We start from the raw sequence: 17,892 nt of genomic DNA, 5'->3' as shown, positions 1-17,892 counted from the left end.
GTATAGTGCACAGGCCTAGCCACAGGACATCCTGATGGGTGTGAGGGCCCATACAATGCTACAATTCTAATTGTTTTTTGTTTCACAGAGTGTCTGATTGAATAAATGTATTGCTTGAATTATTTACTAAATGCAGTAATGCATGGCTTCTTACCTGTACATTTACATTCATGGATATTGAATTACACCATTATAATAATATCATTAATTAATCAATTAATACAGTACAACACAAATTTAAAAATACAGAATTTACTCTAATTTCTTCCCTACTGGACACTGGCAAAACAAATATCAGATTCTGGACATTCACAACATAAACAATTCTCTCTCTTGCATTTCGTTAACATACTCTTTGGCCAAAACATATCAACTCTCTTTTTGTTTGCATGAAACTCCACGTGAGGACTCTTACGTAAAACCATTTTGGACCAATCAGTTGTCGTTCACTGGAACCGGAAGTTGTAAGCCATTGGCCTCATTAAGCTCTGAACGACAAACCTGAGAGCAGCTTCTCTCCGGGTTGTAAACAGTGCAAACAGTGCGCATTTTACCCCAAACTGAGTTTGTCCTGAAATTTATCTGCGATATGAAACACAACTCGAACGTCCCGGCGTTCCTCACCAAACTGTGGACGCTGGTGGAAGACGCAGACACCAACGAGTTTATCTGCTGGAGCCAGGTAACGCTAACACTGGACACTGTTAGCATGCAGCTGTGAAAGCTAACGCAGCTCACGCAACCGTTAGCCTCAAGTTAACGCAGCAAGTGAAACACATTAACAGTCAGGGTTCAACAGTCGTCTATTTGACGTTACTGTTCGTTTCAGCCACCTACTTATAATATGGTTTCAGCACAGAGAGCGAGCAGCAGCACTAGCTGAGGCTAATCATCAGCTGTTGGTTAGCCATTCACGTTTTTTCATTGTGTACCAGCTAGATTTCCTCCATAGGTCGGCCAGTCTTAAGAGTTTGGGCACAGAGTCGCTTAAAGGTGTGTGTGTGTGTGTGTGTGTGTGTGTGTGTGTGTGTGTGTGTGTGTGTGTGTGTGAGAGAGAGTGTGAGTGTGTGAGAGAGAGAGAGAGAGAGAGAGAGAAAGTTAAGTGTAGTTAAATAACACACTAACACAGATCCGTAGCCTGCGAATGAGCCTTTAATTTACCCATTGATGATTGTATATGGGTCCTGTTTGTGCCTGTGTGTGTAAATAACAACAAAGGAAACTGAAAAGAAGAAAGAGTCATACATTATTAACTAGTGTTCTATGCTCTGCTTTGCCAAACTGTGGCATTTCTAATGTGGCCTATGGGAGATGCAGGGAAAAACACACTCAAACCCAACATATTTATGTTTTATGACCTTTGATGTGAAAAGGTCTCTAGCAAATGAAAGAACATACTTCAGAGAATACCATGCTGACAGATTTATTAAAAAGTGATTATAGGCAAGTCATAGAAACAAATGATTTATTTATCATTATACAACAGAGTTGTACAGTGAGAATTTAAGATAGTTCCCTCTTTGACTGATCGATTAGATTGGGTGAAGAGATAAAAAAAATACATATAACAAACCATTTTACACAGAGGAGGTGCTGAGGATGAGTTAAACCATCTCACAGCTTGAGGAAAGATGCTGTTTTTCAGTCTGGCAGTGCAGCAGCAGAAGGGTGAACAGGCTGTGGTTGAGATTGGTGTTGTCTTTTAGTATTGTCTGGGCTCTGCACAGGCACCTCGCCTCCTTGATATCACTGATGCTTAGTAGATCGGTACCAATGATGTTCAGGGCAGTGTTAATAACCCACTGCAGAGTCTTTTTGTCCTAGGCTGTGCACATCCCATAATACCAGTTTGTAATGTTTCCTGTTTCCTTGGATTCTTTCAGTTGCTCCTCTGTAGACATTAATAAGAACATGGTACTGGAATTTTTTCTTCTTAAGTTTCCTTAAGAAATAGCATTCTCTTCATGTTGGCGGTCATGGCTGTACAGCGTGTTTCGTCAAGTTAAACTGCCCACCGTGTCAAATTTAGAAAACATTGCAAGCAAAGTGTCCCTTGAAAAGTTTGAGTTTAGAAAAGATAACTATTATCAACAAAATCTGTCTTATTGCTTGTCTCATCCTTTTATTTCGATCCAGAGGCTGCATCGCCATGACTGACTACTAATAGCTAGGGGTGGTTAATCTGTCTGATTTCCCGATCCGATTCAATTATGATTATTGAGGTCCCGATTCGATTACCAACCGATTTTCGATTATTAACGATTCTCGATTATTGATTTTCCATTTGACAACAGTAACCCAAAATACACCACAAAGTTATTGCACCATTAAAAAAAACAGTCAGTCCCTGAATTACTTAACTCTTTTATTGAGTAACAACTCAAAGCACTTCCTGTGCAGTGCAAAAAAGAAAAAAAGTGGGATTAGGGTTAAATTATTTTAAAAATGCACTTGTCTTTGATCTTTGTCTGTCTGTAATTATCACCATAGTTATGTAATGTAAAAATAATGATAATAGTAATGATAATGGTAATAATATTAAAAACGTCAAACTTATACAGTGCTGTACTACGTATATACTATACATATATTAGATCATTATACACTGTACAGTATAATACACAACTACACTCTGTAGTCTGGCTTAATGTCCCGCCTACAGCAGCACATCTGATTGGTTAGAAGTCATGATCAATCAATCAGCAGACACACTGTGTCACAGACGGGTGTAGAAGTTAAGACAGCTGATATCACCAAAGTTTCAATGAACATCACAGTTTTATGATCTGTTTCTTTGGTGATAGCAGAGTTACATCAGTGAAAAAAGTTATGGTCTGAATTTCACTCAAGGCGATGTGACGGCTTTTAAATCAGTCGCTCTTCACAGAGATGCGCTGCACACAGCAGCGTCTGTCTTCACTGCAACTCTGCATGGAGATTTCAGGTATTGTAACTTATACAAAACTAACAGTGACAGTAAAACTATGATGCTCACATGTGGTCCGCGGATCACATACATGCCAAACCGTAGAGGGCGATCTGTACGGGACACGGATCAACTGTGATCCGTTGCAGCCCTAGTTGGTTGCTCGTTGCTGGTTGATCCTCGTCCATTTTACACACCTGCTCGTACGGCTCACTCGCTCTGGCCGCTGCACGCACTTGCGAACTGGGCGCGCTCGCGTGACGTTCAACTTCGGTTGACCGTGGGATAACATTTTTGCAAAATAAAATGCAAAAAAATAATCGACTTTTGGAAAATGTAATAATCGATTCATACTCGTCCATAACATAATCGCGATTAATTAATAATAATTTTTTTCACCACCCCTACTAATAGCCATAACTGCACAATTTAGAAAAAAGTCATGTAGTGATTACTTTCGCTGAAATTGCGATATGATTAGTTGCAATGACCAGTTTTACATTACAATGATCCTGAAAAGAAAACTATTAAAATCGTGATGATGTGATATTTATTGGTCTGTACCAAACAATTTGCAAGTCTGTACTTTAACGCTTATTTAAGTATGCATTACATTATGTGAGCTACTTAGTTACTTTTAAAATCATAACTGAGTACTGAGTACAATTTGAATTAAAATCTTAACATTTCATCTGCATTTTTGTGGCCAGTCAGGTGATCACAAATTGGCCAATGAAAACCAGGACATACGGGTGAAAAACAAAAGACTGCAGCAGCACAGGGTTGGAGTAAGGATGGTAATAATTGATCATTAATTGATTCATCGCCATGAAGAATTTAAAGCGATAGTTAACCCCAAAATGAAATTTCACTCAATATCTACTCATCCCTGTGCTGATGTAAAGATGGGTGAAGATCTCCAGTTCACAAAACACTGCTGGAGCTTCAGCAGAAAACAGCGTTACAGCCAAATCCAGTACAATTGAAGTGAATAGTGAAAAAAAAAAAAAAAAACACAAAATGACTCCATACTGCTCGTATGGTGTAATCCAAGTGTCCGTAAGTCACAACATTAAAATTTGACCCAAAAAGACACCACTTACACCATGTTTTTAGCCTAAATGTCAACTGTAGCCTCTCAGACCGGATCTGTGTGCACACACCTGAAGCGGGTACACAAGCTCTCGCCCAAGTGGCGCAGCTGCAGCAAAGAAATGATGTTCTTCTATGTTGAAGTCCTCTGATACTTTCTTCTTTGTTGAAAGTTTGCGAAGTCAACTGTACGCATAACAAGTCACTATTTCTGAGCAGATCTCTCTCTGTTGTCTGAGTCGTTTCAAGGTAGCATGTAAACACAGGTATGAAAGTATCGTGAGATCTCGTATCTCATGTTGCGCCGCATGTGTTTTGTATGTTAAAAAAATTCATTGTCAGTGTTTTCATCAGTTAAAGAAAATGCACAACAATTTTATGGAGTAATTGAGACTGAAGATTTTGACAAGCATAAACCCCTCTGAGTAAATGCTGCTAAACATCACGAGTTAAAAAGTAAATAATATTCTGAGTATCTGTAAAAGATACTTTGTACTTTTACTTAAGTTTTGTTTTTTTGTAATGTAACAGTACTTGTACTTGAGTACAAATTTTCAGTACTCTTTCCATCACTGACATTATGCCTGTTATTTTAAGGATTAGTTTATAAACTACCAATGGACAGTTAATAATCAAAGGAGGTTTGTAAATGTTTCATATGAATATGTGATATTTCTGTAACACTGTCAATAATGCTTACGTTAATGAGACCAATAGTTAATAAATAGTCAGGATGTAATTCACTGAAGTTTGGTCTTTCATTTGTTAGATACATTTCTTCATCAAAAGTCATGAGGTGTAGATATGTCAGGTTTTACTGTGCTTCTGCCTACATTTCCCATAAGCTTCAATCACACTAGCACCAAAGAGCATTAAAAGACTGTTTAATGATGCAATGACCCATCTTTCATTTCTAGTTTCCTTGATGACAACAGCTTCTCAGAGGAATTATTAAAATATATATTCTTTTTTTTCTGACTGCCATGATGGTGTTTGGTGTTTCCAGGAGGGCAACAGCTTTCTGGTCTTGGATGAGCAGCGCTTTGCCAAGGAGATCCTCCCCAAATTCTTCAAGCACAACAACATGGCCAGCTTCATCAGGCAGCTCAATATGTGTAAGATGGCATTCATGACCTCGTCTTCTTCATTTGTGCCTGCCATTAGTCAGTGTTTTACAGCTGTTCTGGAATGACTCAGGGGTGTCTGCTGGCTGTTTGATTCTGGCTTTGTTGGTTTGGCCTGCAGCCATACTCAGATAACCCAGTGGCAACACATAACTCAGTAAGCATATACAGTTAGAATTAGTTTCAATGTCTGGATGACAAGCAGGAAACAATCTTGGCAGGTGATTGTAGATATCATTGACTCACCTCTCCATTAGGGCTGCATGATATGGTAAAAACAAATCCTGAATATTTTGACTGAAATTGCAATTGCAATATGCAATACACTTATTGGCAATGATAATTTTTGTATTATTTTTCATCTTTGCCAGGTCATCTCTGCAGCACCACAGTACTTCATTGTAATGCTGTTTTCTCGCACATTTTTCCTTTTTCAAAAAGTTGTGATTTGGTTCTAGCTCTGCAGTTTGGATTTTGCATTCGGCCATATTGCAATTTCCAAAATATTACAATTTATATTAATATGAGTAATAATTAAAGCAGGATCAAAACTAGATATGGCTGCAATTAACAGTTATTTTCAATTAGGGCTGGGCAATATTTAGCTTGCAAGGCAGCTGTTTTCCTGAGATCTTTCGAAAATCAATCTTGCCAGGCTTCAAGCTGTCTGTTTGTATCAATACCAGAAGTGGTGCAAGCCATTTAGCATCCTCAGTGGGACTACTAGCAGCTATGGGTGTGGTTTTAGAAACACAGACAGCAAGAGGACCTCGTGAAGAGGTACTGTGATACTGTGATTGCATCAGTTATATCAGATCTGGAGAGTCTTTCTTCCTTGCAAGTAGAGCAAAGAACGACACTACAGACTGACTTATGGATGGAAAAGATGCTTTTGCTCTTCTTCCAGGCAACTTCGGATTCGGTTCAGTGAGTTGATCTGATTGGTTGAAGTTAGCCCATGTTATACAAGACAGACAGTTCATCCAAACACCTGCCGAGTGTTGGTCAAAAACGCCCGCCCTTTTCCAAACAGTTTGTATCTTGGCTTCCCAAATGGTACTGTGTAACAAACTATCTGGCTTGTCAGGTTAGGGCAATATGCACAGAATCGAATATCACAATATTTTTGACCAGCTTCCTCAATATCAACATTGTGACAATATTGTAGCGATTACTATTGGTGCTTTCACAACATTTTGAGATTTTTGCTAATTGATATTGAAATAATGATATATAGTGTGAACAGGCAAGTAATGGAACAGTTAGAGTAGTCTGATAACTTACGTCATTTCACTGTTATGCAGCCTTTAAAACACTTAAGTGATGTGACAATATCTGAAATCTAAGACAATATATAGCCTGATATCACTTTATAGATATAATATCAACATATTGCCCAGCCCTGCTGCCACTAATTTGGACATTATTTGCTTGGTTAGGCGATTATTTGTTTGGTTTATAAACTGTCAGAAAACAGAAAATACTTATTATTTCCTACACTCCAAGGTGATGTGGTCAAGTAGCTTGTGCTAGGGCAGATAGTACAAAACTATAATAACTCTGCGTACCTGTAACCAGTGATGTTGATGCAAGGTAGATACAAGGAAGAACATTTTGCCACTGAAGAACTCTGCTTTCTCAATAGAACATAAATTTCGATTGACTACATTTGATGGGAAATGTAGTCATCCACATGAAAAGTGCCAGCTTTTCTCTCTATAATTGTTAATGTATGAAATGACCAGTTCTTTATCACAATCATATGATTTGCATCATCCAAAATAGCCTAATACAGTCAGAGATACCAAAGTTAGAGTTACCATGATCTAAACATAATGTCAAAAATTAAGCAATTTATAGGATTCTATAAATATTTCCATTCAAGATATGTATCATCCTATTGCATAGCTCTATTCCACTGACAGTCAGTCAGCGGCTATGTCACATTATTACCCAATCCTAATCTGTGGTGTACTGGTACACCAATCATGTATGGATATTTGAGCAAAAATCTGAATCTGAATTTGTTTCATTTAGGGTGAAAAATGCTACAGATCAAAGATGGACAGTGCTTTGAACAGATACGCTGTATCATGTAATTCAATCCAATACAGATAACCTGCAGTTATTATTGATACTGTCAGAGAAGTTTTGATTGCTAGTTTGGATATTTTTTGGTGATTTTTTGGTGATACGTTTCTAAAAATGTGACTCTCCAGGCACTGGGAAGCATTAAGGAAACCTGCATATTTCTGTTTCTATGTTTGTTTTTGCATGTACACTTGTATACATAAATGTCTGGGTGAATTTTTGATGTGTGTGTGTGTGTGTGTGTGTGTGTGTGTGTGTGTGTGTGTGTGTGTGTGTGTGTGTGTGTGTGTGTGTGTGTGTGTGTGTGTGTGTGTGTGTGTGTGTGTGTGTGTGTGTGTGTGTGTGCGTGCGTGCGTGCGTGTGTGCATTGGTGTGTTTTGTGTGTTCAGATGGATTCCGTAAAGTGATGCACATTGACACAGGCATTGTGAAACAGGAGAGAGATGGTCCAGTGGAATTTCAGCACCCCTACTTCAAACATGGTCAGGATGACCTGCTGGAGAACATCAAGAGGAAGGTGGAGTCATTTGTATTATCTCTCTTTTAATTTGTCCTGACTTTAAGCGGTTCCAGCAGTGACTGACAAGCACTGGTATCTGCCATTTCCAAAATTACTAACCATGAATAGGTACATACACTGTTGTGAACTGAATGCTCATTTTCACTGAAATCAAACCTTGCTGAACGCAGAGAGAAGTGTCATTCACTTGCCAAGAGTATCATGCTAAAAAGCTCCTCAGCAGGTTCTTTGAGCAGTGTACTTTTTTGGCATTGAACCCAAAGTCAGACAAGATGTTCCATGGCTGTTTCATCTCTCTCTAGCTATGACAAAGCTAGGTAAAGATGTGTAATTTTAGTATTTTATCATTTTATGAATCATATATAGGGTGTTTTGTTCAACTCCAGTTCCAAAAGAGCTGGGACATTGTGCAAAATGTGTATTTTTTACTGTGTATTCAGTTTAATACAGTGCAAAGACAAGATGTTTAATGTTCAAACTTGTAAACATAAAATTGTTTTTTGTAAATAGACACTCATACTGAATGTAATGCCTGCAACATATTTTTAAAAAGTTGGGACAGAGATAACAAATGACTGAAAAAGTTGTGGAATGCTCAAAAACAACTGTTTGGAACATACCACAGGTAAACAGGTTAAGTGCTTACGGGTGAAAGTATCATGATTGGGTATTAAAGCGGCATCCTCAAAATGCTAAGTGGTTCACAAGCATGAATGGGGTGAGGTTCGCCGCTTAATGAAAAACTGCTGACAAACAGTTAAAGCACATTTCTCAACACACAACTGCAAGAAAATTTAGGGATTTCACCATCTACAATCCATAATATCATTGAAAGATTTGGAGAAGCTGGAGAACTATCTGTATGTAAAGGGCAAGGATAAAGCCAGCACTGAATGCCTATGACCTTTGACCCTTCACAAAGCACTGCATTGAAAACTAGGGGTGGTGAAAAAAATCGATTATTAATTAATCGCGATTATGTTATGTACGAGTATGAATCGATTATTACATTTTCAAAAATTGATTATTTTTTGCATTATTTTATTTTGCAAAAATGTTATCCCCCGGTCAACGGAAGTTGAACGTCACGCGAGCGCGCCCAGTTCCAGTTCGCAAGTGCATGCAGCGGCCAGAGCGAGTGAGCTGTAAGAGCAGGTGTGTAAAATGGACGAGGATCAACCAGCAAACGAGCAACCAACTAGGGCTGCAACGGATCACAGTTGATCCGTGTCCCGTACAGATCGCCCTCTACGGTTTGGCATGCATGTGATCCGCGGACCACATGTGAGCATCATAGTTTTACTGTCACTGTTAGTTTTGTATAAGTTACAATACCTGAAATCTCCATGCAGAGTTGCAGTGAAGACAGACGCTGCTGTGTGCAGCGCATCTCTGTGAAGAGTGACTGATTTAAAAGCCGTCACATCGCCTTGAGTGAAATCCAGACCATAACTTTTTTCACTGATGTAACTATGCTATCACCAAAGAAACAGCTCATAAAACTGTGATGTTCATTGAAACTTTGGTGATATCAGCTGTCTTAACTTCTACACAGCTCCTCTCTGCTCGCCGGTGCAGCTCTGTTTCACCCCGTCTGTGACACAGTGTGTCTGCTGATTGATTGATCATGACTTCTAACCAATCAGATGTGCTGCTGTAGGCGGGACATTAAGCCAGGCTACAGAGTGCAGTTATGTATTATACTGTACAGTGTATAATGATCTAATATATGTATAGTATATACGTAGTACAGCACTGTATAAGTTTGAAGTTTTTAATATTATTACCATTATCATTATTATTACATTACATAACTATGGTGATAATTACAGACAGACAGCATTTTTAAAATAATTTAACCCTAATCCCACTTTTTTTCTTTTTTTGCACTCCACAGGAAGTGCTTTGAGTTGTTACTCAATAAAAGAGTTAAGTAATTCAGGGACTGACTGTTTTTTTTAATGGTGCAATAACTTTGTGGTGTATTTTGGGTTACTGTTGTCAAATGGAAAATCAATAATCGAGAATCGTTAATAATCGAAAATCGGTTGGTAATCAAATCGGGACCTCAATAATTGTAATCGAATCGGATCGGGAAATCAGACAGATTAACCACCCCTATTGAAAACTGCATTAAAAACCCACATAATTGTATAAAGGATACTACATGAGCTCAGGAACAATTTTGCCATATATAAAGCCATATATTAACAACATCCAGAAACATCCAGTCCACATTTCATACTGTTTTTGGAAATCATGGACATTGTGTCCTCCATGCTAAAGAGAAGGACCATCCAGATTGTTACCAGCGCTAACGTCAAAACACAGCATCTGTGATGCTGTGGGGTTATGTTAGTGCCCATGGCATCATGGGTATCTATCACATTTGTGATGGCCCCATTAATGGGGTACATGCAGGATTTGGAACAACACACGCTGCCATCCGGACGTCATTTTCAGAGACGTCCCTGCTTATTTCAATAAACAGTGCCAAGACACATTTGCCTGTGTTCCAACAGTGTGGCTTCATAGTAAAAATGTTCAGGTAGTAGACTGACCTGCTTGCAGTCCAGACGAGTCTCCCACTGAAAATGTGTGGTGCATTATGAAGCACAGAATACAACAACAGAGACCCCGGACTATTGAGCACCTGAGGTCGTATATCAACCAAGAATGGGAAAGAGTTTCACGTTTAAAACTCAAAAATTAGTGTCCTCAATTGTCAAACACTTGCTGAGTGTTGTTAAAAGAAATAGTGATGTCTCACAGTGTATTAGAAATTATATACTGAGGCTGTGAGTCCTCTACAGTGGCTGTGGGTTCAACTCCTACCTACACCCCTTTGCTGCATGTCATTCCACCACTGTCGCTCCCCCTTTCCTGTCATATTTTCAGCTCTCTTATGATAAAAGGCAAAAGCCAAAGCATTTTTTAAAGAGAAAGGTTTTTGCAAATCATTGCATTCTGTTTTTATTTATGTTTTACACAATGCTCCATCTCTTTTGGAATTGAAAGAGTTTATACAGGCAAATTTAAGACAAAATTGTGACTGATTAATTAAATGTATTGAGACATACTAAGTCAACTTGGACAGTGCTTGTCAATAAAAGAATTAAAGCTTGTTCCAACATATTCTCTCTGCATTATCTGAGATTAGATTAGATTATCTGTTCTATATCTATCTCTGAACACACGATATGAGATTTGTAATTTGTATCTTTCAGGTTTCTAACACTCGGCCAGAGGACAATAAAATCCGACAGGAAGACTTGACAAAGATCTTGGCGAGTGTTCAGAGTGTTCACAGCAAACAGGAGAACATTGATGCCAGGTTAGCAACGCTCAAAAGGTAAGTGTGAAGCTCTGTGCAGGTCATCCCAGAAAATAAACAGAAAACAGTGACCAAAAGCCAACATCCATGGAAAAGTCCGTGCTTTTTCCATTGACTCTACGTAGGCCTGTCGCCAAAATTACTTTGTTGGATGTTATACTACAAAAAATAAACAAAAATAATTGCGATAAAGATTGTAATTTGAAGACCATTTTATGCCACTGATATCATGTTAATATAAATACAATTACACCCTTTTAAAGAGCAATGAACTTTTAATTCCTGGGTATTTTCAGATATTGAAATTGGAATATGAAAAATACATATCCTGAATAAATTAAAAATAAATTATATCCTCACAACCAAAACAAAAAATAAATTGGACTGTCAGGGTCTTTTGACAAAATTTACACTTATAAATTAAATAAATTAATTTTAAACTTTTGGCACAGGTGTATAGGTTAGTCATATTGCCACTTTTTGTTGACTGTGGTTTTAAACAAAGTCGGCATACCTGCTTGTTTACTTTAACCTTCCTCTTACATTCAGATTAAACACAAATTGCTCCCACACTGGAGCTGTGGAGTGCAGCTTTGAAACAAAGTCCATTTGGAGCAAATGTGGTCAGCTCTTATAAAAGCAGGGAAAACCCATGCTGTTTATTATGGCATCATGGTGAAATGTTGGTGACATTCCTATGTATGTCTTTAAAGTATGACAAAATAGTCTTGGTAGGTGATTTCAGTTTCCATATGACAACACATATGTGCCTGCTTGTGTCTTTTTTTAATGCAATTAAAGCCTTTAATTTTATTCAACATGTGAAGGATCCTACTCATAACCCAGACCACACCCCCGACCTGGGGCTGTATTTACAGACATTCTGAGAATACTTTCATTGAGCTCCTGACTAAACCTACAAATTTCTAGCTTACAAATACTCAGAGCAACTCTGAGTTGGTTAGGAACAGAAACTTTTATCGTAGTGTGGAGGTATGGTTGACCCCATTTCATATGACACATTCTTTTTTGATTGGTTGACCCCACCCCACCCCCCAAAAAATTGCACTCTTAGTGATAATGGGCATAGAGGTAGCTGACAAAACACAGGCCTATTTGTGCAATAGCTTATAGATGTGCTTATAGATATTGATAGTATTAATTTGCTGAGGTTTATTGCCCATGCTGGTAATTTTCATACCTAATATATTTGGTATTAATGGGAAAAGTCCGTTGTGTCCATGAATTCCCTGTGCTTGCTGTATGTGCGCATCCAGTGGAAATAAAATGAACTACATCACAATATGAGAGCATGGAAGTGCTGTAACTGTTTATCACTCTGCTGATGAAGGTTTGACAGACCTAAGTCATCACTGCAGCACTGTTGTATTTTTCCAAATACTTTAGTCTTGATATTTTGATATATCTGCCTTGTTTGGTTTTATTTTCTTTTGTAAAGCATTGAAAGCATTTGTAAAACATGTGAAGAGAAGTGCTATAGGAATGTTATTATTAGTAGCACATAACCTCTTAAATGTCCCCCCTCCTCCTCACAGTTTTGACCTGAGGAGCTCACTGAGGGGCTAAGATCTTTACCAGGATATACTCTATACTTAAGGGGAAATTCTTAGAAAACATAATTTTAAGAATTTTCTTAGAATTTCAGCAGTAGAAACAACTCACTAGGAAGCTTTATGAATAGCTCTACAAACTGGGACTGGGTGACTTCATCTCACTTCATAAATGCATTAGTTTTGATTTCATAAGTCAGCCCTTTTAGCACACTGCATTCTCTTTCCAAATGTTTTTTTTTCTGTTCTAGCCCAGGGCCTTCTCACATTGCTGATATGGGAATCATATCAATATAATCATGCTAGCCAGCCTGCTTTGGATAATCTGTCCCTCATGATCAGATCCATCTCTGTAGGGGCCCTCTCCAAAGTTTTGTCCTCTCACATATATACATATATATAATGCAGTGGAGTACAACACTACTCATCACTACTACAGCTTCAACCAAGTAACCATGAAATGGAAAGACACCTTTGTGATCATATGTCAGAAATCAGAATGAAGCTACAGGAACCCATTAGAGATGAGGTTGATTCTGTAAATGTAACATGTTTTGTTGTTCAGGGAAAATGAAGCTCTGTGGAGGGAGATCTCAGACCTGAGACAGAAACATGCCCACCAACAACAGCTCATCAAAAAGGTGAGTACTTCACTAGACCCACATCTCCACACTATCTGGAACTGTTCATGCCTCCTGTAACCACTATAATAACACAGAATAAGCTGTTTTTTTCTGAAAGTAATGAGATTGCCATTTGTGGGAGGAATTAAAACTTTCCACAATCCATTTAACAGAAGAAAATTTGATGAGTCTTTTAGATTACTTTGTACTCTGCGTGAGAGTACTTTGCCTGATTGTGTTATATTCGTCATTGGCATCCGAGCAGCAAATCCAGTTGCATATTCTGTTGAATCTCAGAGAGTTTTTGTTAAATTATTATTTTTTTTTTTCAGCTGATACATTTCATCGTCACATTGGTACAGAACAACCGCATCCTGAATTTAAAGCGCAAAAGGTGAGTAAACTGTGTTACACCCTCCAAAAAACAGAGGCTCTGTTCAGACCTGGTATAAACATGTGTCCTGGGTGATCCGAACACAAGTAGACAGCTTCAGACAGTTCACACCTGGCATTATAGTGCGTCTCCAGGTGTGTCTTTAATTACCTCATGTCACTTCCCCACTCTGAATGTAAATAAACACAAGAGCTGTTTTGTCCGTTGCATGTCCATTACTGTCTGTTTGACTGTTTATTCCACACTAAATTTCTCTATCAGCCCTCAGTTAGCCTCATGTTTTACCTGCCATCAGACTGACAGGAGAGCTCTGTGGTTCACTAGCATTTGTAACTGAATTATGATCAGGATGCTCACTGTAACTTTTCTGTGTGGAAATCTGATGTTAGACATTAATGACAAAATCAGAGAGAGAGTTAAAGTGTCTGTCTGAGAGCGTTCTGTCCTGTCTGCTCCTCTTTGCAACACAACACTTTTTACAAGGAAAAAAATAATTTAAAGCTGCAGTGGGTAGAAAGTTGGTTGATGGTTGATTTTTGAGTCTTATCTGAGTTAGGTTTTGTTTCTGTGTCTGTGGCCCATCCTAGACAAGCAGGACACACTTCATGCACACAAGCAACAGTTTACTGAGGCAATCGTGTGCGAGCACAGACCGACAGACATCAACTGTGTATAATAAAACAGACACCTGACAGTAAAAAACACTGACAGAGAAGAGAAACTACATTTTAAAACATAAAGATTCAGTGTGAAGCTACAGAAGTACTGAGATCTGAACATAAAGAGGCTTTTAAAAACATCTTGCTCTCTGCGCTCTTGTGCACTAACATGAGCTCAGTATCACAACACTTGCTTGTTGGAGAGGGTAAGAAAGGAGGCTCACCACATGACCGCAGCCCGCTTGGAGACTAGTCGGGCTCGCTCCAGAGTTGGTCTATGCCGGGTGCAGCTCGCCACGATATAAGCGGTAATGGAAATGCAACTCGACAACAACGCGGTTTGACTTTGCCAAAAATGCCAGAATAAAAGCACAGTGTCTGTAATTGTGTGTCATTACTCACCTGGAGAAGTTGATTCTTTACTCTACATTACTCCTCTCTTTACTCTCATGACATGACTTTCAAATACATTTGTCCTCCAGTCAGCAGTCACCATAGACAGACAGACTATCTTATTGTAAACAGCAAAGTCGGCTCCTCCGTGATGCTGTTGCACACAGGTTTACACGCAAATATGAAGATGAATCCACATTTTAATCCCGGAAGTTTAAAAAACAAACTCTGAGCCCTCATCTGGCCAGTCAGCACGTCTGTAATTGTTTCGTGAATCCTGCTTCAAAGGGGCTGAGAGGCAGGAGTAAAAATAAATCTGCTTTTTCATCTCAAAAAGTTTTCAAAACCAATGCTGAGCTCTGGCTGGTTCGCAGTGCCATGATTTCTGCGTCGTTGCTGGAGAGGGTTTAAATGCAGGAGTGAAAATTAGTCCACTTTTTAATCCCAAAAGTTCGAAACACACACTCTGAGCTCTCCTCCTCCCAGTAAAGTAGCTGGCATAAGAGAAGAAGCTTCACTCCACCGACCCTCTGCTTCAGAGCTACCCGGCTTTGAGCAGCTGTCTGTCGGCTCTGTGTCTCAGCTCCAGTCCTCTCGGCAGAGTTCTGCGATACACATGAATGAAGGTGAAGTAAGCTGACAAATTCCTGGGCTGAGCATGCTGCTCATTAGACTCTTTTCACTTTATTATAATTCCATTTTATAGCAACTTTTCCTGCAGTAGTTTCTGTCATTGATTCAGGGTCTCACAGAAGAGACGTGCACACGCAGCTGCACTAGAAGGGGGAGCCCCTCAGGTCTGAGAAGATTCGTTATTGGTTTAAGTCTACTGTCACAGGCCAGATTCTCTAAATGCTGAAAACAGAGCCAAGGGGAGATGCAGAAGTCTCTCTCAGAACACTTGATTTTCAATATACTGAAAGGTTATTATGAAATTATTTCTCAATGATGTTGCCTACTCTAGCTTTAATGTTTTGTATTTAATGCCAAACTTACAAGAAGGCACAACTGAATTAAGAATTAGCTGTTTTACTTTGTATGCAACTAATACAAAGTAATAAATATTTTTACAGCGGCTCACTGAGACACAAACACTATATTTCTTCCACAAACAAAAAAGAAATTAATGGGCCATTTAAATATATATGAATATATAAGAAATTGCCACAAAGTTTCTCCTAACTCAACAACTCAGAAAATAGCATTTTTTCAACGGACTCTGGAGTTACTAGCATGCTCACAATTATCCATTGCAGGGAAGAGTGCCCAAACACATAATTTGCGTTACAATGAAACAAGTGATGCATTTAAAAATACCAGTTGAGTACGTGGTCTTTCGACGTGGCCCAGGACACATACACCGATCAGGCATACCATTATGACCACTGACAGGTGACGTGAATAACACTGATTATCTCTTCATCATGGCACCTGTTAGTGGGTGGGATATATTAGGCAGCAAGTGGACATTTTGTCCTCAAAGTTGAGGTGTTAGAAGCAGGAAAAATGGGCAAGCGTAAGGATTTGAGCGAGTTTGACAAGGGCCACATTGTGTTGGCAAGATGACAAGGTCAGAGTATCTCCAAAACTGCAGCTCTTGTATCTATCAGAAGTGTTCCAAGGAAGGAACAGTGATGAACCAGTGACAGGGTCATGGGCGGCCAAGGCTCATTGATTCACGTGGTGAGCGAAGGCTGGCCCATGTGGTCCAATCCAACAGACAAGCTACTGTTGCTCAGATTACTGAAGAAGTTAATGCTGGTTCTGATAGAAAGGTGTCAGAATACACAGTGCATCACAGTTTGTTGTGTATGGGGCTGCATAGACACAGACCAGTAAGGGTGTCCATGCTGACCCCTGTGCACTGCCCAAAGCACCAACAATGGTCACATGAGCATCAGAACTGGACCACGGAGCAATGGAAGAAGGTGGCCTGGTCTGATGAATCACATCTTCTTTTACATCACAAGGATGGCCGGGTGCCTGTGCGCCACTTACCTGGGGAACACATGGCAACAGGATGCACTATGTAGTGTTTCCCCTAGCTTTTTTGCTTTGGGAGTGCCTGGGCTAGAATGAGCATTGTCCGTCACTGGGACCCTTTCGTCAAAGGACCCCATTACCATGATTATAGAGCATTTGGACCTGAATAAACAGTTAACACTGATTTGTGTTCACATTTTTTATTTTAGCAATGGAACACTGTCTTTATTCATTTATTCATTAATTTATTTATTTATGCATCTATCTATCCATCAGGTGCAGCATTATGGGTGGGCCTAATGGGCCTGGGCCCACCCACTTATACATCTGGCCCACCTTAAATGACTGGGAGAACATATATTTTCTTAACTTTTATTTTTAATGATTAAAATCAGGATTTTAATACACCCTTAAGACAAAAAAGTTTCAATTTGACAAAAAGAAAACATTTATTTTGCTATTATAACATGTGAGGTCTGGACCAATCACAATGGGCCATAATTCGTTACACCAGATATGTTACGCTTGCACACACACAAAAAAAAAGCCAATGTGCAGGCCATGTCTCTCCCTCTCCCTCCATCGCCCACTCCATCTCTCTCATACAACACACACACATATCGAATGTGAATAGTGAATCTCCACAATTTGACGAATTTAGACAGACCCAAACCCACACATTCCACATTTTGCGTAATAATGAAAGCCAGGGCTGGCGCCAATAAGTGAATTAAATACATGTCTTTCTTTAGAAGAGCTGCAACCAGCGACTGTTGTTGCTGAACCTCCTGAGAACAGTGTCCTTCCACTCAGTTGTACACTTTCTGGTTAAGTCCCTTTCAAATGCCAGCTGAACCAACTGGGCCTTTCTTTTGTGGAGCATTACGCGTCTGTGGTCCGAAAATATGTTTCTCAGGGTGGAGAATGAGTTCTCACACATGGCTGTGGAGGCTCCAAATGTTATAGCATGTTTGAAAGCAGTCAATACACTCGGCATTGCGGTGAGATGCGTGTGGTACTTGGAAATGATGTGCTGTACAGTTGAGTTGCGCTCGCTGAATCTGTGGTCCATTTCTCCAAGTACTGAATCAATAGTGCTGTAGTACAGTCTCTTCAGTTCTGTTTTGTCATCGCCATCTCTGTGTCCTGTGGTTCCCACAAAGACATACTAATCCATATTGG

The 17,892-nt window shown here is 39.3% G+C and overlaps 1 protein-coding gene across 1 annotated transcript in view; it reads left to right on the top strand.

The window, feature by feature from the left end:
- The first annotated feature begins 481 nt into the window (after positions 1-481).
- hsf2 (heat shock transcription factor 2) overlaps positions 482-17,892 on the top strand; it is a 29,689-nt gene continuing 12,278 nt past the window's right edge. The window contains exons 1-6 of the mRNA XM_084737276.1: positions 482-682; positions 5,025-5,133; positions 7,623-7,750; positions 10,981-11,105; positions 13,224-13,299; positions 13,614-13,675. Of these exons, the coding sequence (XP_084593402.1) occupies positions 590-682; positions 5,025-5,133; positions 7,623-7,750; positions 10,981-11,105; positions 13,224-13,299; positions 13,614-13,675 (593 nt within the window). The 5' untranslated portion in view covers positions 482-589. The remainder of the gene's footprint in view (positions 683-5,024; positions 5,134-7,622; positions 7,751-10,980; positions 11,106-13,223; positions 13,300-13,613; positions 13,676-17,892) is intronic.

Source organism: Lutjanus erythropterus, chromosome 15 (assembly GCF_056507025.1).
Source record: "Lutjanus erythropterus isolate fLutEry1 chromosome 15, fLutEry1.hap2, whole genome shotgun sequence".
Lineage (NCBI taxonomy): Eukaryota > Metazoa > Chordata > Actinopteri > Lutjaniformes > Lutjanidae > Lutjanus > Lutjanus erythropterus.
This window is presented reverse-complemented; position numbering and strand designations above follow the sequence as displayed.